This window comes from Acipenser ruthenus, chromosome 1, assembly GCF_902713425.1.
Source record: "Acipenser ruthenus chromosome 1, fAciRut3.2 maternal haplotype, whole genome shotgun sequence".
Taxonomy (NCBI): Eukaryota; Metazoa; Chordata; class Actinopteri; order Acipenseriformes; family Acipenseridae; genus Acipenser; species Acipenser ruthenus.
This window is the reverse complement of record NC_081189.1, coordinates 66596015-66622587: the sequence shown is the minus strand read 5'-3', so window position 1 is coordinate 66622587 and position 26573 is coordinate 66596015. Positions and strand designations below refer to the sequence as shown.

The window sequence follows — 26573 nt, the reverse complement described above, 5'->3', positions numbered from 1 at the left end:
AGCCAAGACTGTACAATTGATGTTTCACCAGCAAGAGTCACAGAAGTGAAGACTATATATTCTCTTTTGGAGAGCAGACTTTTCCTCAATTTCCCTGAAGGAATTAAAGCTGGTAGTTGAAAAATAGTCATATATCCCGCTAGAACAAACAACAAATAAACCTTGCAGTGCCATCCTGACAACCTAAAGTGAACTCACTTGTTACAGTTTCTCTATTTATTTGTCTTGATTAATGAATATTGGAATTGTTTTCTAAGGAGAATTAATAATACATGGTGTGACAGGGAGAGCCCTATCGCAGGTTCTTGTGCATATGTGTGCAGCTAGAACACAACAGGAGACGCGTTGCTAGGCAACTAATTGAGCAGGTAGGTTTTCCTGGTGCTGAGCTGATCGGGAGGTCCTGATTGGCTGGGGGGCATGCCCATGGAGGCTGTGCGGAGCTCAAAAAGCATCTGCGCCACAGCTCGTGGCTTCTACATGGCCATAGCCATACAGACGAGTGCTGAGCGGAAGCTTGCTGTGTTGACATTGAGGAGGAAAGCTTCCACTCCATGGAGAGAACTACTACACGAAACCCTTCCACTGCAAGACGGTGCTGGTGACCATTGCTGGTACCCTAGTGTCAGCACTTGTGTTGAATTAAATCTGCACGCCTCTGTGGCATGTCAACCCATAGTAGTTTCATGAGCCCTAAATTCACAAGCACCACATTTTAATAAATACATATTTAATGTATTAATCAGTTTTATGGCAATATTTGAAGATAATATGGATGAACAAGCCACTGATTGTATTCCGTCTGTGTCCAACCAGTTAAAAACCTGGATAAGTGGCAACCCAACCCACAGCTACAAGCATCACTGCAAAGCAGACTGTTCACTGCAAAAAGTTGCTTCTCTATTGGTCTCTTTTCATTAATCTCTATTTGGTATAACATTTACTGTAGGTCCTTCTGTTTGATATGTAAAAAGACGGCAAGACAATTAACAAGTTGGAATAAATCATGCAGCAGTGTGGAGTAGTGGTTAGGGCTCTGGACTCTTGACCGGAGGGTTGTGGGTTCAATCCCCAGTGGGGGACACTGCTGTTGTACCCTTGAGCAAGGTACTTTACCTAGATTGCTCCAGTAATAACCCAACTGTATAAATGGGTAATTGTATGTAAAAATAATGTGATGTCTGTAAAATGTGAAATAATGTATAATGTGATATGTTGTAACAATTGTAAGTCGCCCTGGATAAGGGCGTCTGCTAATAAATAAATAATAATAATAATATCCATTGAATTCATCACAGATAGCATGAATACTTATCACAGATAGCATGAATGCTAATCATGTTGGTGGTCTGTTAAAACAATTTTGCATTTACTATTGTGTAAAATAAATTTTAAAAAAAACATACAAAGAGCTTCTTTTTCTATGTTGTTCTATTCTTGACTTTTTATAATCTGTGCAATAATGTAGTTGATATTTTGTAATATTAAATTGTATTTTTTGCCCTTTATTATTTATAATAATGTTGTTTACAAAGATACATTAGAAGTACTTAATTATTGTGCATAAGTAAACAAACTGAAAAACTGCCATTGTTCATATAATGAAAAATGTGGATTATCTGTGCCACTGCCTCTCATAACAGCAGAAATCTCTTCTGTATTCTTAGTCCTTAAAAGTTAAATTTAAAATGCCAGTGAGGAACCTATTGTAATAGTATAAATGATGTGAGAATGTATATCCACTGTCATTTCAAATGAATTGAATAGGATCTTTTTTTCTGCAACTATCATTACATTTAAATTAATTCTACCATGAAGAAAATACCTATTGAAACTGCAAAGAAAAAAAAATTACATGCATGTTGAAACAGTGTATATTTTAAACCTGGGAGGCAGTGGGGCATACAAAACCAGTTTTGCTTCCTGGTGACTGGGATATGTGGTCTTTGTAAATGTTTTTGTTCTGGAAAATGGGAAATTATGTCCCAACTAAATCAACATTTTTCTTTATAATGAGACTGCATTTAGACTATATTCTACAATGCCTTATTGATTGCATTTCACAGTTTATGTTATTCATATTGTCCTTTTCTAGCTGTAAGCAAAAGCTGTATTTGGAAAATCTACCAAACACCAGCATCATCATCCCTTTCCACAATGAAGGCTGGTCCTCACTGCTGCGGACAATTCACAGTATTACCCACAGAACTCCTGACCACCTGATTGCAGAGATTATCCTCGTGGATGACTTTAGTGAAAGAGGTAAGAATGTTGTGTTACTTTACTTGTTATTTATTGTTTTATTTATTTTTTTTAGCATTATTTATTTGTCATTACTTATCTTATGTCTTTACCAGACAAGGCCAACAGACTGGCCTACTTGCTGCTGTAAATATATATAATATTCTGATTTCAGCTTATTTGTTTGTTTCCTTGGTTACTAACACCTGTATTAAAGGACCTTCTCAGCATAAGGTGTACTGCCCAGAACACTGCATATGTGAATTACCAATTGTGTTTTCACCATCTCCATTCCCTCAGCCTCAAAGGATTGTCAGGGTAAAGACCACTCATGTTCCAGGGGCAGCCTTAGGCACTTCTCATACAAGAGACAAGCAGTTATTGTATTTTGTTAGGTCTATTCCTGCATCAACATTTGTCTTTGCCTTTTATGCTTTTCTATTTTAGGTACACTAATCAGATTATGAATACCTTTGTGAGGCTGAAGTACCCTTCCCATCTCTCGACAATGCAATGTTACTGTATTTTAAGTGTATTCTGATAATCTAATCAAGTTGTGCAGTTTGCATTCCGTCTATCTATAGAGGAAATATAGAAACCTCAGGTCCAGCCAGTCACATTATTTTCACACTGATAGTGGTAAAGAAAATTGGAAATGAGGCATTTAAAAATGTTAGTCAGGTTAAAGATTTTAGTGGATCCAAATAAATATTTAAGAACATAAACAGATTTTAGGTAGTCAAGGCAAATGACTTGAAACCACTACAGTGATCTGGTGCAGCTTAAAAGCGAATTTGATTTTGACCAAATTGAATCCAATTGCGTGTGAGATGTGAGGTGCCATGGAGTTAAGATTGAATATACTCAAGTGTTTTTTTTTTCTTTGTGTGTGTGTTTTCATTGTCATGTGTTTTTTTAATTAGTTTTTTTTTATTTTGTAATTGCTATGAACCTTGTTTTGTTGTTCCTATCTTTCCTTGCTCAAATATCATTATTATTTCGACTGTATTTTTCTTAAACTACTGAAAAAAATATCTGTGGTTTGTTTATAAAAGCTTCTGATAGGAAAACATAAGACATACAGGTAGTGGACAAAATAATGGAAACACCAGGGTAAATGAGGGACACCAAGTATATTGAAAGCAAGGACTTCCACACAGTTGTGGCTCATGCGTTAATTAAGCAAATAACATCCCAGCATGCTTAGGGTCATGTATAAAAATGCTGGTCAGGCCTGGTTGCCTATAATTATGGCCAGCATGGCTGCAAGAGGAGACCTCAGTGACTTTGAAAGAGGGGTGATTGTTGGGGCGCGTTTGGCAGGAGCTTCAGTGACCAAGACAGCTCAACTTGCTGATGTTTCACAAGCAACGGTGTCTAAGGTGATGTCGGCATGGAACTCGGAGGGAAAGACATCATCAGCAAAGGGCAACATTAGGCGGAAGCGCATACTCCAGGATCGTGATATCTGTGCATTAATTCGAAGTGCAAGGCAAAACAGGCTAGCAACTGCAGATCAATTGACTGCAAATTTCAACCTGGGGCGGGAGCAGCCAGTTTCATCAAAAACAGTCCGCCGAGAATTCCACAGAGCGGGATACCATAGTGACCCAACACCCTATTACATTGATGCTTCCATTTTTTTGTCCACTACCTGTAGGAAGGTGTAAGTAATGTATTGTTGAGCTACCTAAGTATGGACAGGAACAATACAATGATATATTTCTTGCAATAAAGCATTTTATTACCATGGTATATATTATATTAGTTATAGCAATATATATTAGTTATAGCAACTGACTGTAATATATTATTTAAATAATGTATTTCATGTCTCTCAACAATTTAATGAGCAACCTATGACGATAGCTATGCTACTACTAAACTATTTGGTTTGACTGCAGACAATCATGGTTAATAATGTGAAATGGGCCTCAAATGCCCCCCATACACAAACACAATTATTTTATTGTTTCGTGTATTCATGTTGGCTTGTTCTGTACTTGTACCAAAATTGGGAATAACTATGTAAACTGGTATTCGTAGTGATACATATGGGGCAGTGTCAACACAGGGCAATTCAGATAACAAGCACAAAGACTACCGCTACATAAATTAACTTCTTCATAAATTTAATTTGTCGGCTGCTACGACACGATGCGACAAGCAAAACTGTGCAGCGATATGACAAAATGAATAGAACCTATACTTTTGATAAGTATCTGTCACACCACAGGCGTCACAACAGGCGACGCGGGGGCAACACTGGAGCGATGCAAAATAAATATAATTTAATCCTATTTTTTGCGATTTGTCGTGCGACAACTAGGGAATTGACCAATCAGAGAACAGCTTCAATGCACGTGGTCCAGCAGGGTGAAGCAGTATCGGAAATGACAGAGTAAAACATAATACTTGCCCAGAGTTTTATGACAAAGATAATCGCAATTATAAAGATACAGATTTGAATGGTAATATATTGGAGTCCATTTCGAAGGCACTGAATAAGCCTGGTATGCATGATTTATTGCCATACATGTTGAAATACCATCAGAGAAGACGCTCATAATTACTACATAATGCTAACGAATGTGTATCAGTCTTGATCTTAGTTTTGTCAATAGCAATTTTTTATCGTTTTATTGATCTGTCGCATCGCCTCTGTGGCGCTTCAGTTGTGTATAGTCATGTCGCTGTGAAAGTATCTTGTCGCCCAATGAAAAATTGCATCCCGTCTGGTGTGTTGTGGCCTTAACCCTTCTCTGATTGTACAAATAAACGGAGTAAGAAGCTAAATGTATTTATTTATTTTTTAATATAAATTTAGTCATTGCCAATTATTTTTACTATTTTCTCCCCAATTTGGAAATGGCCAATTATTTTTAGGCTCAGCTCACCGCTACCACCCCTGCGCTGACTCGGGAAGGCGAAGACGAACACACGCTGTCCTCCGAAGCGTGTGCCATCAGCCGACCGCTTTTTTTCACACTGTGGACTCACCATGCAACCACCCAAGAGCTGCAGCGTCGGAGGACAACGCAGCTCTTGGGCAGCTTACAGGCAAGCCCGCAGGCGCCCGGCCAGACTACAGGGGTCGCTGGTGCGCGGTGAGCCGAGGACACCCTGGCCGACCTAGCCCTCCCTCCCCTCAGGAAGCGCTCGGCCAATTGAGCGCCGCCCCCTGGAAGCTCCCGTCCTCGGTCGGCAAAGGAATAGCCTGGACTCGAACCGGCAACGTCCAGACTATAGAGCGCATTCGGCACTCCACGTGGAGCGCCTTTACTGGATGTGCCACTCGGGAGCCCCACAAATGTATTTTTAAGGCAATTAGCTTTGTTCAGGCAAAGGATTTATCAAAACAGGTTTTTTGACCTCAAGGTAATATGGCAGGAAGCCCATGTGTGGCTTTGAAAAATGTATTGTGTGCAATGGCCTGTGTGTAGTGTATATTTTTTTCTACTTTGTCAGTTGACAGTTTTTGAAGTGAAGGGAAGATGTGGAACATGTATCTATTCTGGATTACCGTAACTGTCAATTCTGTTAGAGTGTGAATGTTGATAAGACATCCCCAGAGGTATATGGCATGTTTGTTACGGTATTCTTGTGGTGGAAAGTATTCCAGTACAGTTTGGTGACATCTTGCCCATCTGTTAATATGATGGATTACCTGCACACAAACGGAAAGAGTGTTAGCTTACAAAGCAGGTGCACCTTGTCTTGCAAGTCCAATAACAGCTTGTGCAAGGATACTGTGAGTTGTGCTCATTGAAGACACAAGGATTGCTGTATCAAAAAGGGAGCATTCCAACCTTCTTATTATTTTGTGTTTGTTTTCACTCCCATCTTGGTTTAGAGTTTATGAGTGTAATTACTGCACAGTATATGGCTCATTAGTGCAACTGTAAGCTAAAACAGTTTAGCTTTCACAATGTAATGTCAGCAGAAATACTGAAAAAAAAAAAGATTATTGTCCAAGATTGTTGACAGATGGCTGTTGAAAGCTCCCAGAGTGATTCAGGTTAATGTTCTGAATTAACTAGGTCCATAGCTTGCTAGTTAGTCACAATCTAATTTGAATGAGTCAGCTGTTTCATATGTATTTTAACTGACAATATTTGTGTAATCTACACAATAAGTACTACAAGTATTAGTTACTTTGTTGCAGTACATTGGACATTAAGCTTTAATGCTCAAAGTGGCATTAATATAAATCTGTTTATTAGCAATTTCTACTATGAAGAACGGACTCTCTTGTCACCCAATTTCTGTAATAGTCTTGTTGCATCAACAGGGGTTTCTTCCTCAAGGTTACTGAGGTGTTGTTTCTTTTGAGCTGGTGACACTGTATTCTTCTCTTCATTTTTACTTCTCGATGCAGCAAATGCACTGAGAATAAAAATCAATGTCAATAATATTGATAAGACAAAATAGCTCTGGGTTGTATCTTCATTTGTCAGTTGTTTCTGCCTTTAGAGAGCACGACTTACCCTCAGTTTTACTTTTTTGTTCACACAAACACATTGTCAGTGAAGCTGCATTTTGATAACTTCATGTAAGGGTAGAATGGTTTGGTCAATTCTTGTTAAGATGAATTTCCAATGACCAGAAATTCTTATTACAAGAAGTCTATGCCAAAAAATCCTTGAGACTACTGGAAATTGTATTGTACAAAATGTATTGTGCATTGCTATTACTGCACATGAGAAAATGAACAGTTCTTCAATAATTGGATCAGGGCATGGCTATAGTTTCCTTGAGATTGTGTTAGCCTGGAGATCATGTCAAATATGCAATTACACTGCAGTCCCATAGTCTCTGGTGTCTGGTGCATTCAGTACAGTCAGGCGAACACTAGTTTGCACTCAGCCACTGTGACAAGCCATTACTTGACACTGTCGTCTCGTGGTTTCCAGCTGGCTCCCTGTAGCATTAAAGAAGGCTTTAAATCCACCTTACAGAATACTTTTGTCTCTCCTTCACCATGACATTTTAAGAGGCACAAAGGAGCCTGCTGAAGGTAATGCTGTTTTCCAGTACACTTATTAGGTGTGAGAGAGACTCTGAGGTTGCATCCTCGGATGTTTAGTGGCAGCAGGAAGTCTTTTTTTGCCCTCCTGGACTAGTACAGAAGGTGACCTCTTGGAGTGCCATACAGACCAGAGCTTGCTTGAAACATAACACCTTTTCAAGCACAGCTGTTCTGGGCTGGCTCACAACACTGCTTCTGTGTATGTTTAAGTTTGGGGTTGTAATCAAGATACTTTATCATCCCTTTTCAAAACCATATAGGCTATTACATTATTACCACATTACAGACTATGGGCCAAATTTTGATTATAGATATTGCAAGACATACAGCAAGTGCTAATAGCATATACAGCTATATATTTTACTTAAAACTTAATCCAAATGATTACAAATGGTAACAAGATCTTTTGAAAACTTGGTTTTATTCAAAAACAAAACTCAGCTTAGCTGATAAAGCAATGTGCATTTGAAATATGGTTAGGTACAGTACATTTCATTTCAAAGTCTTTCATTTCAAAATATACATACTGTATATTTAAAAATTTAAATTAAAGCCCTGACAAAAACATCTTTCTGTAGACATGTATTGGTAAACAAAGTGCGTGTTAGTTGCCTTCAGAATGGCACATTTCGAAATACACTTTGATATTTGCTTCATGTGTTTTTTTTTTTTTTTCATCTGGTAGTTTTGAGGTTTAATTTGCCAGGCATCTAGCTGACTTATAACACACACAAGCAGTCATGCTGAGCTTTTGATGGTGTTGCTTGATGGTGCATTTGTGATTATGCATACACTAAGCCTTGGGAATTGCTAACTAGTTGCCCTGAAAATGGAACTAATCTTACTGTAAAACACCTAGTTCTCAATTTAAACTAGCTGCCCTTAACACCCAGCCCCGATCTGTGTAAAAAAACAAAACAAATAACAAGAACAATGTAAATCAGCAATGTAAACTCATGGCTGTTCAGCAAAGGTCATGAGCAATATTGCTATGCAAGTCTTTTTTTTTTTTACTTGTTAGGAACCCTGGACAAATCTAAATGACTTTAAGAATAGCATATCTTTAAAATTCCTCACCCTTTAGACAGATCACTTAATGCAGGCACCATCTGAGACAGCTCTCTCCTCTATTAAAGAATTATAATATAGTGGTCCTGTCAAAACAGCTTGATAAGTCTGACATATTTATACTGCAAATGCTACCATTCTGGGCTTTAATTGCATCCCAACACCTGGCTGGGGTTGGAATTGATAATTTGACAGCCACAAGTTTTTTTTGGTTTTTTTTAGACATCCTTTTGCCAATAGCAACCTAGTTAAGCTCTTTGTATAATTTTGCTTACCACCAAAATTGTTTCTGTTTTTGGTTCTTGATAACATTTTAAATAAAGACTTTTAAGTTACATTACATGACATTGTTCACACGAAAAACCAAACAGTCGAACATCTGCATTTGTTTCCTTGTTTTAAACTGTTACACACCAAGTGTTCTATACTGAAAGAGTATACAAAAGTAATATTATGGACATAACCAAGGTCAGTATACTGGTGTGTCATGTTGGGAGGTGCTACATTTCCTAGACTGCGACAGAGCTCTGTCCTTTTGATTGTGTTTATCTCGATAAATAGATTTGCCATTATCTACTCCAGATTGATGCAATTAGTAAAACAAGGCTATCAGTATCATCAGTATGAGTAATCATTTTTAATTAGGATGCGTATTTAAAAAAAAAGAGAGAGAGCGAGAAAGAGCCATATTTTATCTTAGTACTTCAGGGATCAGGTGCCAGTTTCCCATCCATTGTACTACAGCAAGCAACTTGGTAGGACAATCAGATTTTTTTTTTGTCAGAAATGGTGCTGCACTGACACTGGTCAGCAAATAGAAAACTGCATTATGGTATTATGTGCCAGCTCCAGTAGTGGACTGAACACATTCAATTCTATGAAGTTCCATTTGTTCAATTTACCTTCTAAATAAATAAATACATACATAAATAAATCAATACAAAATCAGTGGCTCAGACTGCATTAATCCCATTGAAGTTTTTACAGTTTTAGAGTGGATATACAAGTTTAGTTCAGTTTAGATCCAACACTTTGTCATCCCTTTCCCTATATATCGCTTGTGCAAGAACTCACATTCGCTACATGCTTTTGGCATTCATCACACATTCTTCTCAACAGCAACATGTCACCTCCATCTCTAGGGCTCAGCTCTAATGTCTTAAAACAGTCACTGTGTCTGGATACGTACAATGATATGTGGTCATTCCTGTTACCACTGCAGAATAATCATATACTTTTCATGTGACACCAATTCATGAAAATGCTTCCAACAGGTTTAGGTAATTAAACCACTAAGAAACAAGTATATATATATATATATATATATATATATATATATATATATTGTGGCAAGTCCAGAGGTAAGTACGCACATGCTCACATAAACAGTAGCAGATCCGTAAACAACACTTCTACACAGATCCGTTCTACACAACACAGTAATACGGTATAAATCAGGGAGGCACCTGATGTATTTATTTTCCACAATCCAAAGGCTGGTCAAAACACAAGCAGGGTTTGGTACACGTTACAGGTTCTCAGCAAGGTCCAGGTTCAGGCAACAGGTCGGGTAGTCAAACAATCAAAGGTCGGTAACACTATGTAACACAATTTTTGTTCCTGGGTAGTAAGTGTTATTTCCTAATTGCTTATGCCTCAAAAGTATAGAAAATGGGGCTATTATTCCCCACAAACTTTGCTTTTGTGACCAGGACAGTGATATTTTGAAATTTACCTATTTCCAATGAGAAAACGGGCGAATTTGTGTCTTTTCGTTCACATAAAGTCAGAAAAAACAACATATGAATCCAAATTAACATGTATATATACTAAAGTAATACAAAAATGACTACAAAAGATTTAGAAGTGAGTAGTTTTTCGAGATTTACGATTATACTGTAAATCACTTTCACGAATCAGCCCCCAAATGTAGTCTCCCATCATGTTCTCGTTATACTGTCCTTGGTAGCGGCGTTGAAAGTCCAGTATATCCTGGTGGAAGCGCTCGCCTTGCTCCTCCGAGTACGCTCCCATGTTCTCCTTGAATTTATCAAGATGAGCATCAAGGATATGGACTTTGAGGGACATCCTACAGCCCATTGTGCCGTAGTTCTTCACCAGAGTCTCAAGCAGCTCCACATAGTTTTTGGCCTTGCCCAGGAAGCCCCGAACCACTGCGACAAAGCTGTTCCAAGCCGCTTTCTCCTTACTAGTGAGCTTCTTGGGGAATTCATTGCACTCCAGGATCTTCTTTATCTGTGGTCCGACGAAGACACCGGCTTTGACCTTTGCCTCAGACAGCTTAGGGAAGAAGTCTTGAAGGTACTTGAAGGCTGCTGACTCCTTATCTAGAGCTCTGACAAATTGTTTCATAAGGCCCAATTTGATGTGCAGTGGTGGCATCAGCACCTTCCGGGGGTCCACCAGTGGCTCCCACTTGACGTTGTTCCTCCCCACAGAGAACTCAGTCCGCTGTGGCCAGTCCTGCCTGTGGTAGTGCGCCTTGGTGTCCCTGCTGACAAGACCAATTAAACTGGTGTCATGTGTCAATAGAGTATGCCTGGATCAAGTTGTGGCTACAGCATGCTTTGTCAGATACCATGTATGGCCTATACTGTAAGTGACGTGGCTACTTTAATGTATAGCATGATTAATAACATACTTGTAATAATTACATCAACCTTAATTGTTCCATAAATCACACCAAAAATAATGCTGCCTGGCAGACTCTTGGGAGTTGAAGCTAAGATTAAATTGTTCTTAAAGTCAAGGTTCAGATTCTTAAAGCAATTTGTAACAAAATGAACCATTCCACAGTGCACATTAACAAGTGTAAATGAAATTGTTTTCCAACATGGAAACATCATATTGGAATTGAAAACACACATTATTCAAATTATTGTGGTTCTCTGGGTTTAGCTCATGGTAACCTTTCTTGTGCATTTTTTGGACAAATGTAATCAAACTTTAATAAAACTAATTGTCACAATACGCTAATGAATACAGGTTCAGTAGATCTTACCACAGGTGTTCAGTGTATCTGTCTTTATGTCAAACATTTTAACATATTGAGAGCCGCTTTTCCAGTTACTATATAATACAACTTGAAAATAATATTCTATAGCAGTGGATGGAGATCATGGTGAACTGTGCTATGAGGCGGCTAGAAGAGGGTCAGTTCAGTCACAAGAAAAATGTAGATGCACTCATTTTTCTTGTGACTGATCTACCCTGTAGTGTTACTTCTACATAAATATTGTAGGGAGCTGTGTGGGTACTCACGGAATAATACACAGAGATACAAAGATGCAGAAAAGGCTCTTTACTGTGGCAGGCACTTGCAGGTAGAAGCAACATTCAACAATAGCAACAAAGGCACTCAATGAGCAACTGATATACATCCCCAGCGGACCTGGTTGCAACACCCTCTAGTCCAAAACGGAAGGCTTGCACAATGCTAAATGGGGTAAAGGTAAAGGGTGGTCCCACAGCGCTGTTGAGACACTTGTTTGTTTAAATTGCAGAATAAAATATATTTATTTAATTTTTTTTTTTTTGTCTGATAGCTACATAAGTATGTGTCCAAAATTTTAATATTTTGGAATACATGAAACATAGAGAAGATAACTATTCTGGGGTCTGAATAAAAACAGGGCAGTTTTTTGAAACAGTGTGAGCTAAATAGAGCTGTGTAAATTTAGCAAAATGTAGACCATTCCATGAATAATACAGTTGTGTGAATACATTAAGTGCAAGACATATATAATAATGACAAGCTGCATAATCTGATTTCACTCCCACCCGCAAGTTAGAAAGTGCAAGGATTAATACAAATAATTTGCTTGATCTGCGGAAAACTCAAAAAGAAATGTAGGATTCTTCTTGTCTCTATTTCTGATGAACTAAATCAAGATAAGATGCCCTTGTATTTCTGCTGGCTTTGCATGGCTTTCAGGAAAGCCACTTGTTGAACAGAATGGAAAGAGATTAAATTGATTAAATGAGATAAGAAAAAAAAGAGAGTGATGTAGTCTTTGTCATCAGAGGCTTCTCATGTCCTAATTCTAAAACTGGTTTTCCAGAAAATTTATAATAAAATTAATCTTATTGGTGTTTCAGCTGATGTCGATATTTAAAGAGCATGACCTTTCGAAGAAAGTTGAGTGAGTTCCTCCAAGGATTAAAGCCTATCATTAGGTAGTCTGAGGTACAGTTAACTGAAAAACGTCCTAAGAGGAAGGTTTGCTTGATGAGATTCTGGGATCAATAAGCTACTAACAACCAAAATGAGCAAAATGGCCTCCTTTCATTTGTAAACTTTCTTATGTTCTTATGTTTGCTGGGCAATGAGAAGCAGTGTGTGTGCATGCACAGAAAGTTATGTTAAGCAAATCTGTATCATTCATGATGGTGGTAAAAAAAAAAGTAGTCTGGCTTTCATTGGGGCAGTTTTCAAGCAAAAACTGAAAAGAGGGACAACAGATCTCTCGCGCTTTTATGGTCATGACAGTTCTGCTTCCACGTTTACATGAGAGTTTATTTTAGAGAGAGAATTTAGTCGCCCAAATGCAAACGATCTCACTAATAATAAAATAACGGGAGGCTTTATTTAAATATCACCAAACGCACTGAAAAGAGATGCTGCGCGATAAAGGATATCATTCAACTACTCTCCTCCTCTCCTCCCTGCTCCAGGGTCACAAACGTGTGCCTTGGACCCCCTCCCCACTCACCTCTTTCAAGCTGCTGCTCCTGCTCTACTCCCCTTCATCTCCTCCCTCCTCAACACCTCTCTACTTTCTGGTATCTTTCCCTCTGCCTTCAAAAAAGCCTCTATCACTCCCCTCCTCAAAAAACCTACCCTCGACCCCACCTCCCTCCAGAGCTACCGTCCTGTCTCCCTACCCTTCCTCTCCAAAACCCTCGAGCTGGCTGTACACCGCCAGCTCTCTGCTTTCCTGTCCAACCACTCTCTACTCGACCCTCTCCAATCTGGCTTCCGCTCTGCCCACTCCACTGAAACCGCCCTCCTGTCTGTCACCAACTCACTTAAGTGTGCCCGAGCTGCCTCTCTCTCCTCTGTCCTAATTCTCCTCGACCTCTCTGCTGCCTTTGACACTGTTGATCACTCTATTCTACTATCATCTCTTTCTGACCTGGGGATCTCTGGCACTGCTCTGGCCTGGTTCTCCTGCTACCTCTCCAACCGCACTTACCAGGTAACCTGGCGTGGAGCAACCTCCACACCTCGCCCTCTCTTAACAGGAGTCCCCCAAGGGTCAGTCTTGGGTCCTCTCCTGTCCTCTCGCTACACCCGCTCCCTGGGCCCCCTCATCGCATCCTATGGTTTCTCATACCATTTCTATGCTGATGATGCTCAGATTTTCCTCTCCTTCCCCACCTCTGACTCCACCATCCCCTTCCGTATCTCTACCTGTCTGTCTGCTATTTCCTCCTGGATGCACTTGCATCACCTCAAACTCAACCTCTCTAAATCTGACCTCCTTTTCTTTCCCTCCTCCTCCTCCCCCTCCTCTGATCTCTATATCTCTGTTCCTCTGGAATTTACCACACTCTGTCCCTCTTCCTCCGCTAAGAACCTCGGAGTCACCCTGGACCCCTGCCTCTCTTATTCCCAGCACATCTCCACTCTGGCACGCACTTGCCGATTCTTCCTGAGCAACATCCGAAGAATCCGACCCTTCCTCACCAACTACACCACCCAGCTCCTGGTCCAGGCCTTTGTACTCTCCCGCCTAGACTACTGCAACTCCCTCCTGGCTGGCCAGTCCCTGACCACATTCCGGCGCCTCCTTAAGACTCACCTCTTCAGACAGCACCTGTAGAACTCCTCTGTTTTTCCCCTGGGACACTTATCACCCTTCCTTAAATGCACTTTACTTGCTCTTATCTGCCCCCTATTTTACTGCATTTAATCCTGTACTTCAGAGTACTATAATCTGCCAAATGTTTAATCTGTAGTATTTTGTATTTAATCATATCCTGATGTAGCTATCACTGACACTGTTATCTGCTGTATTATTGAATTGTATTTTGTCACACTTGTACTTGCTTGAACCAAAGTCATTGTATTTATCTTGCTCTTAATTGTATTATTACTTGTACTGTGATACTTGAAATGGATTTGCTTACGATTGTAAGTCGCCCTGGATAAGGGCGTCTGCTAAGAAATAAATAATAATAATAATAATAATAATAATAAAATAATGCATAGGGGTTTACATGAGGCTTTACGCGCTAGGCAGAGATGAAGAGAAGGTTACCCCCCATCTGTCTAGAATGCAAAAGGCTTGCAGTTAAAATTGTTCATGCTGCCAAGAAGAAGAAAATAATAATAGTTATTACTATTATTGTTTAGACTTTGTTGTTCTAGAAATGGTAGAAGTGGCATGTGTACAAAAACCGACAGCACTCACCAATTCCCATTACTGCTTTGCTTATGCTTCTTAGGCTACTGATGTCCTTTCACACACCCATATATATTAGTCTTAGCCAACTGCGTAACTGTGAATGTGCTAAACAAAAGGATTATGCGTTCAATAATCACAAATATGCATTAATGTGGAACAAATATATTAAAAACAACTCATGATGTGTTGGTTTCAAACAGAGGTACTTTGTTGAAATATTAAAGTTAATTATGCAGAAAATGTGGAAACTTATACAAACGCTGTTAATATAATAAATACATAATTTGTGTGTATTTGCTAATTAGTTATAAGGGATATAAAATCATAGGCCTACTTACAATGTAGTTGCGACAAAAATGGATGGATGGAGAAGACGCAGACAAACACTGGCTAGATTAAGTCTTGTATGGGAAGAACTCCTTCAGTCCCATGCAATGGGTTTGCAGGAAAGGAATCATGCATCTATTGCTTTCTTATCTAGAGCTTTATTTCCAGCAGACACCCTCATCCACTTCGTCCCTATGTACAGACCTATTTGTGCATCGGCAGGAAAGACGAATGCGGGCGCATCATCGTCCCTCTGTTTGGTGGGAGGAGGTTGTGCTTCACGAGTCACTTTCTGACGAACAAGGGAATGAAACATTTCGGGTCATCCGAGCTACGTTTGACCAACTGGTGGACATGGAGCCGTCACCAATACATGTCCGTACACCTGTGCTGCTGCAGAAGCAAGTGGTTCTGCTGGGGTAGGCACCTGCAGTTCTCTGGTTATTGTGCGCAGAAATTCGGCGTGCAACGAAACCACCTCTTGGTGCTGTTGATCAGCGTGGTCCAGCCTTTCCAAGAGGTGGCTGTATTGCCGATCCTGCCTGGCAGCGGTGTGTGCAATCAGACGGTACATCCTTCTGTACTCCAGGCGCATCAGACGATGCTCCTGGATCAGCAGCTACAGCGTTCAAACCAACTTTAATTTAAAGAAGAACAGTTGTGAATTGCGTCACAGCTTTTTTTTTTACATGTGAATCCTAAGAATAATATGTGTAAAACAAAACAAATCACATATGCGCACACACTTAGCCCGACATGCGTAAAATGGCTTGATATCCCCAACCATTTGTTTTTTCACAAATTATTCTTAGGCTTCACCGGTAAAACGGAGACTGTGAAACAGTTCACATTTGGCCTCCTTTAAATTAAAGTTGGTTTGAGCACTCTAGCTTCTGTGGTTGGCGAAATACAGCCATTTTCATTCATGTCGGGTTAGCTTGAGTCGAATATCAAACGAATATCAAACGTCAAGCTAACTTTACTGCGGTAGCATATTTTAGTTTAGAAAAGTAAATGATGGCTGGTGCAATTACCATATTGTATTGATGGGGCTGGTATTTCACAGGATGTCTGGGAGGATGAGGATTCCAGCAAATGGTCCGATGCCACTGCCACTGGCCGGTCACCCATTAACCGGTGCATTTCCTCCCAGAACCTAAATTGGGACCTCGAGCTTTGACCGCCGGACTGCAGGCATTTTCTCTCCTGCAGGTACAGATATTTCAGTTTCTTGAATTTATCTTGTACCTGCAGGAGTGTTCTATTTAAACCAAGTTCAACCTGAGCACTGGTAATACTGGTGAAAATGGTGGCATTTATTTGGCGAGGTCGATCCAGTTCATCCATAACCCCCAGGTCCGCAATAATTTGGAGGGGGGAACGAGTTTCCTCATCCGTCCAGCGGACCTGGTGTTGCTGCTGTCAGAAGGGGTGGAAGCTTGAAACATCCTGCGGGGAAAAAAGCTACATTATTCGTAGTATTATTATTAGTATTATGATAATAATGCTGGTCATAGCGATCTAGTAGTTCACATGCATCGTTCATAATACACTGAAATGAATAATGGTATAAATCAACATCTCTATATGGAATTTATATATAATTTAGCCGCGACCCTCATCAGGAGAAGCGGATTGATAATAATGGATGGATGGATATTTAACTAATTTGTATTAGTAAGACTGGGATAAGGAAAATCTTACGCTACAGAGGAGAACAGAAAGACCATATCCCAGAGAAGAGCTTTCTTTTACATAGGGGAAGTGGAGGAGGTATCGTGTTATTTCATGAAAGTCTATCGTTAAGTATTTAGCACGACTGTGGAGTTTGTTGCGATGGGACTAATTAGGCCAATTGGCGCGCACTTTACCAAAGTGTAACGAGCACAATCATGCGTCATTTGCGTGTGACACGTCATGAATGCACTATAGTAGCGCAATTAAAACTTGCATGTAAACACCGCCATTGTTGGTTGTATGGATCTTTTATTGTTTGAAATTAAGACATACAAAGTTTATTTTATTAGCTTTTTTGGGTTTGCTCTGTGTACTACTGAAAGCTTACCTGTTGATATAGTGTGAATTTGTAGCCTCACTCTGTCGTACCTGTGTATGAACAGCATCAATGGCTGCTCATTCTACAGGAGAGCTCAGTATTTACATTATATATATATATATATATATATATATATATATATATATATATATATATATATATATATATATATATATACACACACATACAGGTAGTGGACAAAAAAATAGAAGCACCAATGTAAAGTCACTTAATAGGGCGTTGGGCCACTATGGTATTCCGTTTTGTGGAGTTCTCTGCAAACTGTTTTTGATGAAACTGGGTGCTCGCGCCCCAGTTTGAAATTTGCAGTCAATTGATCTGCAGTTGCTCGCCTATTTTGCCTTGCACTTCTAATTAATGCACGGATATCACGATCCTGGAGTATGCACTTCCACCCACTGTTGCCCTTTGCTGATGATGTATTTCCCTCGAAGTTCCATGCCGACATCACCTTAGACTCCGTTGCTTGTCCTACATCAGCAAGTTGAGCTGTCCTGGTCACTGAAGCTCCTGCCAAACATGCCCCACCAATCACCCCTCTTTCAAAGTCACTGAGGTCTCTTGCAGCCATGCTAGCCATAATTATAGGCAACCAGGCCTGTCCAGCATTTTTATACATGATCCTGGGATGTTATTTGCTTAATTAATGCATTAGTCACACCTGTGTGGAAGCCCTTGCTTTCAATATACTTGGTGCCCCTCATACATATATATACTGTTCTGTATACTGAACAGAAAGATGGAATATAATGTATGAGTTATGGCTTCTGCTGACTCTGAGGTTGATGCAGCTATCCCTTATGAAAATGAAATATATTTGATAATATATTAACCTCACTATTTCACAATATGTCTTGCAATATATTTAATATATTTTGACATATATAAATTATTGCAGTTTTTTATATATGTATATATTAGTTTTATATATATATTAGTTTGGAAAAATATATTGTAAAATAAGGTAATATATATGAGATAATATATTTTACATATATTTATATGTGTATTTTATATACACCAAAATATACTTATACTGGAAAATATATTGTGACAAGACCAATTAAACTGGTGTCATGTGTCACTAGAGTATGCCTGAATCAAGTCATGGCTACAGCATGCTTTGTCAGACACCATATACAAAGCAAGGCACTTTAAAAACACCATTGTCAGGAACGGATTTAAGTTCTGAAACAGCATTTATTCACAAATAGACTATCACGAACAACAAGTAGAAACATCCACTCTGGCTCTACTGACTGCAGGAGCGAGCCCCTCTCCCACTCCTGCAGCCCCTACCATTGCTGATGGTGAAATTACATAAATTATGGAACAAGACTCAATAACACTCAACACTTTCCAATAAAAACACTCGATAAAACAACAACAATAAACAATAACAATAACACAATAATTAACAGCAATTTAACAGACAATAGTAATTCTCCCCATAACCCTCCAGTCCCAGCGTCCTTTGCGCCTCTATATACAAATTAGCTACTTGTTGCTGTTACTGATAACTGTTTTTGTTGTCATCATATATTTTAATCTATCAGCCAAGAAGAACATGTGCAGGGAATTAAGGCATATAAATGTAGATAAGACATAAAACCGAGGTCCTATTGTAAGTGACTCTGCAGCAGTTTTGTTGTACCTATATTTTTTCATCAGTTATAGAACTGTGTAAATATTTGTCTTTACAACTGATGGAGAAAGACATAAGATATTCATTTTTTCATTTTGAAAAAACACATCCCACGCAGTCATTCATGGGTAGAACACGTATAATATTCAGTACCGCCTTTTTACAAAATGTTTTAGTAGAGGAGGCAAAGCAGCTTTCCTTATTGAGTACATAGCATAAGCCATGTCATCATTGCAAGACCATTCAGGTCTCTTTATCAACACTAATCATTTAGTAAACAAGGGTTTAGAGTGGGATGTAAGAAGCAATAAAATCCACACCCCGTGCTCTGCATTTGTAGAAATGGGAATCAATGCAAATTGGAATCAGCTGCACTTGTGAGATGATCTTCACATCAAAAAAGAAGTAAGTAAGAAGTCTGAATGAGGTAAAAGGCCTACCCTCTTTCCGTTTCAAGGCTGCTCACTAGGTCTGGCAGGACAATGTGTTAAATGTATTAAAAAAATAAAAAAAATATGAATGGTCTTAAAGCTAAAGTATAAGACAGTTGTAGTCAAAAGTTTACATAACGGGATAGGAAATCTTGGGTGTTGTATTTTGTGTTGTGAGTTTATTTGTGTAAAAACCTTTATTTAGTTTCAGTGTTTTGTTTGTTGTGTTGATTAAAAGTGTGCCAAGGCGCTTAACTGCAGTTACTGTCTCTGAGTGTTTGCTATTCTTGCCACTGACCAGCCTTGACTGCCAGCCACATATATTGTTTTCTTTAATATTTAAAGACAAGCACAGTCCCCTGCTGTGAGATGGAGACATTCTGCAACAAATCAATCACATCTTTGAACAATTAAGTTGGATTTAAAATTATAATTGATTCAGGATAGCTGCCATTACGGTTCATTATTTTGTCCCTAATGGACATTTAAATTAAATCCTGAAGGGTGAAGAATACTCTTAATAAGACATAGATAGTGGCAGTTTCATCATCCCTAACCTATTATACTTGCAGCTCAACAAGCTTAACCTTCCCTACCTAAAACCCATTGCCCATTAATATAACACTCCAGAGGGTAAAACACAAATCTTTTCAAGGGACCTTCATGGTTCAGAGTGAAATGTGATAAGGCTAGCTTACTTACAATGATAACAGCCAAGTTTCAGGCTCAATATTTAATGTAACCCATGATTTAAAGTGTGTTTTCAGCAGAATTTACATTCTGCATGTTACAGTCTTTAGTGTAAAGGACAAGAGCGGTTTTAGTTCCTAACCTGCTACAGTGTCCCAAATAGTTTTATTAAAGACACAGATCCTGTGGTCAAAAACCAAAGAAATGTATCTTTTGAGACACTGCATAGCAATATGTAATTAAGCATTCATATCTCATGGAGAGGTCATAACCTGCTAGATAATTGAATGCAGCAAGTTATGTGTCCCAAGCGGGGGGAAAGGCAAATAACTAAAGACAAGGGGACGGCTATTCAAGAGATTTATGTTTCGCAAGGACAGATGGGGGAATTTTTTCCCCTTAATTCTGCTTTTAGAAAAAACTTGTGCCTGCGAGTGAAAAGTGTTTTCATTTCCTGAACTCTTGACGAATAATTATGGAAGTCCACCTACTAGTGCAAAATTAAAATGTGTTTTTGTACAAAGTATAATATATATATATATATATATATATATATATATACACACACACACACACACACACACACACACAGACACACACACGCACACACACACACATCGTAATGTACGTGAAAATGTCTATATAAATTGTATGTAGGCCAATATACTCAAATATACAACTCAATACACATTACCCCACTGCACGATTCCTAATCATGAGTAAGTATGCAAGCACAGTTTCAATCAATTAATCAGCATATTAATGCATTTTATAGTGCAGAAATAGGCAGATATAACTAAAAGCAGCTTTCCTAGAACTCAGTATCACAAATGTAATATAATGGGAAATAGAAGAGTATTTTATTTCAATGGAAATCTCAAACAGTAAAATGTACAGTCAGCACTCACATATCCTACCCTATAAAATTTTGACTTCAGTGACAGTTAAACGAGTGTGACGCATATCTGATTATTTCATCTGATTTGACGTGTATGTAGGTTAGCATGTTGTAACCTGCCTCCAACCACCCAAACAACCCCCTGCCCTGCACACACACACACATTTTGTAAAAAGAAAATATTACCTGGGTTTGAGGAACTGTACAGAGAGATGTTGATTCTTTCATTGAAATTTGTTAGTGCACGAGTTGGGAGAATAACAGCAGTAAAAGACAAAAACTTGTCCTTTTTTTCAGGGAACACAAAAAAGATACAATGTCAAAAATACATAGCTGAAAGGACTGTTTTAAAATAAGTAGGCTTCCATTTACAGTGCCATGAAAAAGTATTTGCTCCCTGTCTTATTTTCTGCATTTTTGCACATTTTTCATATTGTATTTTTTTGTGGGTTGAAGTAGTATATAGAGGGAGTCTGAGAGAAAAAATGACACCAAAGTTTGGTGCTTCTTTCATTTGTTTGGTGTGCAAGGTAATCAAACATGCAATCTTCAGGTATGAAACAGTTATTGCCCCCCCACTCAACCCAATTAAAGGGATAATTAGGGTCAGCTGTTTGAGTACTTTGGTTAACAACCAGGCCTGATTTGGGCCAGCCCTGCCCAATGTAAATCTGACTAACTTTGGCTCTTACCATCAGAGTGAAGTTGTCAGCACACAGGTTCTACAGGCACATCATGCCACGAACAAAGGAAATTCCTGAAGACCTCTGGAAAAAAGTTGTTGATGTCTATCAGTCTGGAAAGGGTTACAAAGCCATTTCTAAGGCTCTGGGGCTCCACCGAACCACAGTCAGAGCCATATTGTCTAAATGGAGAAAGTTAGGGACAGTAGTGAATCTTCCCAGGAGCAGTCCTCTCTCGCCTCGGCTAAGGTCAGTGTTCATGACTCCACCATCAGAAAGACGCTGGGCAAAAATGGGATTCATGGCAGAGTAGCAAGGCGGAAACCATTGCTCACTAAGAAGAACATGAATGCTCGTCTCAAGTTTGCCAAAAAGCACCTGTATGATACTCAAGAGTTCTGGAACAATGTTCTATGGACAAATGAGTCAAAAGTGGAACTTTTTGGCTGACTGTTAAGTGCAGCTGGGCAAGACGCGGGATGATGTGTTTACGTTTTTTACATCTGGGAAGGATCCTGGCAGTGGCATTCTGAACTAGCTGCAGACGAGAGAGTACCAGTTAGAGGGGATGAAGAGACACATTCCGAGAGTGTCGGAGGATTCAGCAGATTCTTGGGACGGAAGGAGATAACAGTATCAGCAGTGGAGGAAGGAGCAGGGAGATTGATATTAGCAGTGATTAAGTCAGAGAGAGAGATATCTGAGATTGGAGAGATTTGAGGGCTAAAGACCCTTGGTGATGAGCAGATCCAGGGTGTGTCCTCGGGTGTGAGTGGGGACGTTGACAGATTTAGAGTCCAAGACAGTCCAGAAGCGTGTTGAAGTCGGTCACTAGGGGGGAGGAAGGCAAGTCAACATGAATGTTGAAGTCACCTAGGAGTAGGATTTTGTCAGTAGAAGTGCAGACGAGGGAGAGGAATTCTGAAAACTCGGCAATAAAAGCAGAGTTGCTCTTAGGTGGACAGTAGATAACAACAAGGGTGAGGGACATGGGAGAGGGGAGCTTGATGGCGAGATGCTCAAATGAACAAAAGGCAGGCAAAGAAAGAACGGTGGAAGTGAGCACAGAATTTGCAATAACAGCAGTGCCCCCGCCTCGGCTAGTGAGGCGAGGTTTGTCAAAGAGGCAATAGCCCTTTGGGGTGGCTAGATGCAGCGAGTGCATGTCGCTTACAGAGTGCCAGGTTTCAGCTAGACAGAGAAGATCAAGATTGGTATCGGTTATAAGTTCGCTGAGAAGCTGAGATTTGTTAGTCAAAGAACGACAGTTGAAAAAGGAGATTTTCAAATGTGTAGCAGGCAACGTAGGGGGAGAAGGAGTTAGTAACAGTATGTGCAGCAGGTTTCCATCTTAAACCTTGTAATACATTATTTAATAAATACAACAGTATACGATGTCTAATATTAGACAGAAGCAGCAAAAGCTGTTAAATAGCTGTGATTATTAAACCTCTTTTGATTTGACTTATTTAGAGCAAAATATCTTTTGGGGGACAGTGGTTATGGCCTAAGGTGGTACCTGTTGACCCCTTACCTTCATCCCCAAACACCAGCACAGGACAGGCTGGTCAAATATGACTTACGGTAAAATATATCAGATAAGATAAAACGGAATTAAGTGCTCGGTTGTGCACCTGTGAAATAATAATACAAATATTCTAGTGAGCAGCGTCACATGTAGTCCTACATTACAGAATAATATTTGATTTGTAATTTAAACAAACACGTCAGAATGTTTTAGCAGCATTGTTTTGTACATTAAAATACTGTTATTACAACCACATAAAAATAGTAAGCTTTACCTTTTTCTGTGATAACAATCATGCAGTCCTCAGAATTGGCCTTCCCTAAGAAATAAATAAATGTAATTGAACTATACATGCTGTATATATTAAAACCAAATAATTGATTATTACAAAATGAATAAAATAAACAATATTTACGACTGTCAATGAACATTTACCTACTGCTGACTCGCACCCCGCTTCGATTCCCTCCACATTTGGCCTCCCCTGGAACAGCTCTTCCAAGATCGCAATGGCTCCCTGTGTTTCCAGTGGAAGAGGCCTCCACCTGCCCGGCGAGTTGCTGCTATCTTCTTTATTGCTACAAAACAAAATATCTGTTTATTACACTTGTTGTAAAAACATTATCAAACAATATATTACAATTTGAGTTAAAATAACAGCCTACTTACATCTACGTTTTAAATTTTAAATTTGTGTCTTCACTTCAAACAGACTTCGATTGTTGTGTCCGGTGCTAGTTAAGAGGGAATTCAATATTATTAAACTATTCCATTTTCACAAACGAGTAAGAAATAATCAACTTTTCTGTCCAAGAAATACAATTGGAAACGTAAAAGATTAATGAAATTCGCCAACCATATGTTTTATACATACTATCAGAAAGAAAAATTAAATCTACCTATTTACTGATGTAACTAACTCCTCCCACATTTTATGTTTCAGACTTGTGGTAAGTGTCCGATCTGCTCTTTATTCCTATAAGAAACCGCTACCACCTCCTCCTCAACATAACGCCACCTTCTCAACATGTTTTTTCTATAGTACATGCTGCTCAAAAATGGGATCAGTTGAGCTTGATTCTGATCTGCTTCTGACTTTTTATTTTTCGGCGCAAGTGAGCCCGGATCCGATCCTGTTTTTTGATCTCGTTAGTACAACCGGCCCCTGATTGAACAAGGAAAGACAGAATGAAATCCTGTTTGAAGGGTGCAAGGCAGACACAACCCTGCCTGCACAAGACCATGAAGGCACACTGGCTGAATGCGTTCAGGTGACGTTGATTTCGTAGTATGGAACATATTAGGGCTAAACTGCAATTTGTAGCACCCAACATAGGCTGGACTTGCATCACACATGCAACAATCTTACATGTACGTACTGTAGCATAGCCTACTGATGATAACATCATTTGAGTGCAGTGTGATATTGCCAGGCATTAGATTTGGCTTAAGAATACTTTTCTTTTGTACTGTACAATATGTTGTACTGTACAATATAATGTAACTGTATACATTAAGCTCACATGCCAAAAGACAACTTTCTGCTGTTCTAGTATTCACCAAGCAGCTTAAGTTTGTTTACGTTGATGAAACAACATAATTAAACACAGTGAACTCTTTTCCGCCCTGCCACAGTAATATATAAAAAGTGGTCTTTCATTGTTGCGTTGAGAGACTGGCCTTGTGATACCAAAAGACAAAAAACATTAAACCTTTTTTTCTTTTTGTGATTTGGCTTTGCCTCAGTTTTCAGTTGGGGAACCTTATTCAAAACAGTTTGTAAGAAGTGGTCCCCCAATCAAAACAGTTTAAGAACCTCTGTTCAACAGTATCTATATCCATAAGTAAAACCCTCAAATGTAGTTCACCTACCTTATCAGTAACGATATCTAAAACTAAAGAGGTAAACCGGAGTTACTGTGACACAGATGTGTTGATCTACAGGTAACCTATCGCATCTTTTTCAATTGATGTAGACATCCCACAGGAACGGTACACATAGTGAAGTTAATGCACAAGGTACACGGCAGGATCTGATTTAAATTAGAATGTATAAATAATAAACTCCACAAGCAGTTTTTTCAGGAGGAACAGCACTTAGGAAGCGACACTGGGGAAAAGTGTTAACATCTATTCTAGTGAAGATATGTACAATACATTGTTCTTGTAATGTATAAGAAATTGTATGCCTGAGATAAGCAAGTCTGAGAGTGAGATAATATTAAAGTATATGTCTGATGCTGTGATGTCTGATAAAGCAAAGGTCCACTTTTCCATTTAAAATGTGTGTTTTTTTCTGGTTTTGTATGACCCATTTTTCCTTTTTTTGTGCCGTTCAGCTTTATTTTAGTAGTTTCAAATCTTTATTTGGGTTATTCACACTTCAGGTGAAACAAACTGCAGCTACCAGCTAATTAATAGTCAGTGCATAACTCCACAATAGAAATATAGTGTTGCCAGTATAACCAATCCAGTGCTTTATGACAACATACACTTGCTGATCACACCGCTCCTTATGTTTCATAAGAAAAAAGCTCTTTCCAGTTTTGTCCAATCCTATTATTCCTCTCTCTTATTGTATCTACCATGTTGACTCTTGTTTTACACTTGTACCACATGTTAATTGGAAAGAGCTGTCACTTACCCCTGAAGAACTGTCATTTATGTTTTCACCTACCATGTCTTGTGTGGCTCTCATAATATTCTGTATATATTTACAATGTTTTGCTTTTGAATCAAAAATTAAAAAAAATCCTAAGGCACAAGGGAATTTAAAGAATTAAGTAGCATTTTTTTAGCCCAAGGAATTATATATATTACAGTATATTACATAAATAAATAAAAATGAATACAGGCCTAGCATGAATAATAGAACAATAATGCAGTCAAGTTCAAGACATTTTTTCTGTAAGTTCAGCCGAATTTTTTTTGACAGGCATCTGTCTGAGACCTCTAAAAACATACTACATTCCTCGTTGTTTACTTCTATATCTTCACTTTAAAGGGGCCTTATTCTGGTCCATCAAAAAGTATGTCCCAAAGCAATTATACATTTGGTCTGATTAAGTTGCTGTCCTTGTGCTATTATGTTATCTTGAAAGCCATAGCTTACAAACAGCCAGCTCAACACATTTAAGTGATCAGAGATATGATCATTTCTGGCTTTTCTTTACCTAACAAGGCTAAAATACACATTCATTGGGGTTGGAATAGAGAACTATAAATTAAAATGTAATAACAAACTAGTAATTTAAAAAGCCCTGCTTGTGTAAATAGTGTGTGTCGGAATGTCAGGTAAATAGGGGGAAGAAAATCAATCACAAAGGCCAAAATAAAAGGTTAAACAAAGCAATACAATATTATTGAGGCTGAGGCTTCGTTACAAACACATGGGTCAAACACACTCCCCGAACTCCAAAAAAGGATTTTCCTCCTCCTATATATACAGGTGGCCATTCTCCAATTACCACTCAACTACCTAATTGGCCGTGATTGTTGACTGGAACAGAATTAACCCCATCCCTG

The 26573-nt window shown here is 38.9% G+C and overlaps 1 protein-coding gene across 1 annotated transcript in view; it reads left to right on the top strand.

Annotated features, from left to right (window-relative positions):
* Nucleotides 1-26573, top strand: part of LOC117420789 (polypeptide N-acetylgalactosaminyltransferase-like 6) — a 411476-nt gene that overhangs the window by 146903 nt on the left and 238000 nt on the right. The window contains exon 5 of the mRNA XM_034034425.2: nt 2096-2262. Coding sequence (XP_033890316.1) covers nt 2096-2262 — 167 coding nt within the window. The remainder of the gene's footprint in view (nt 1-2095; nt 2263-26573) is intronic.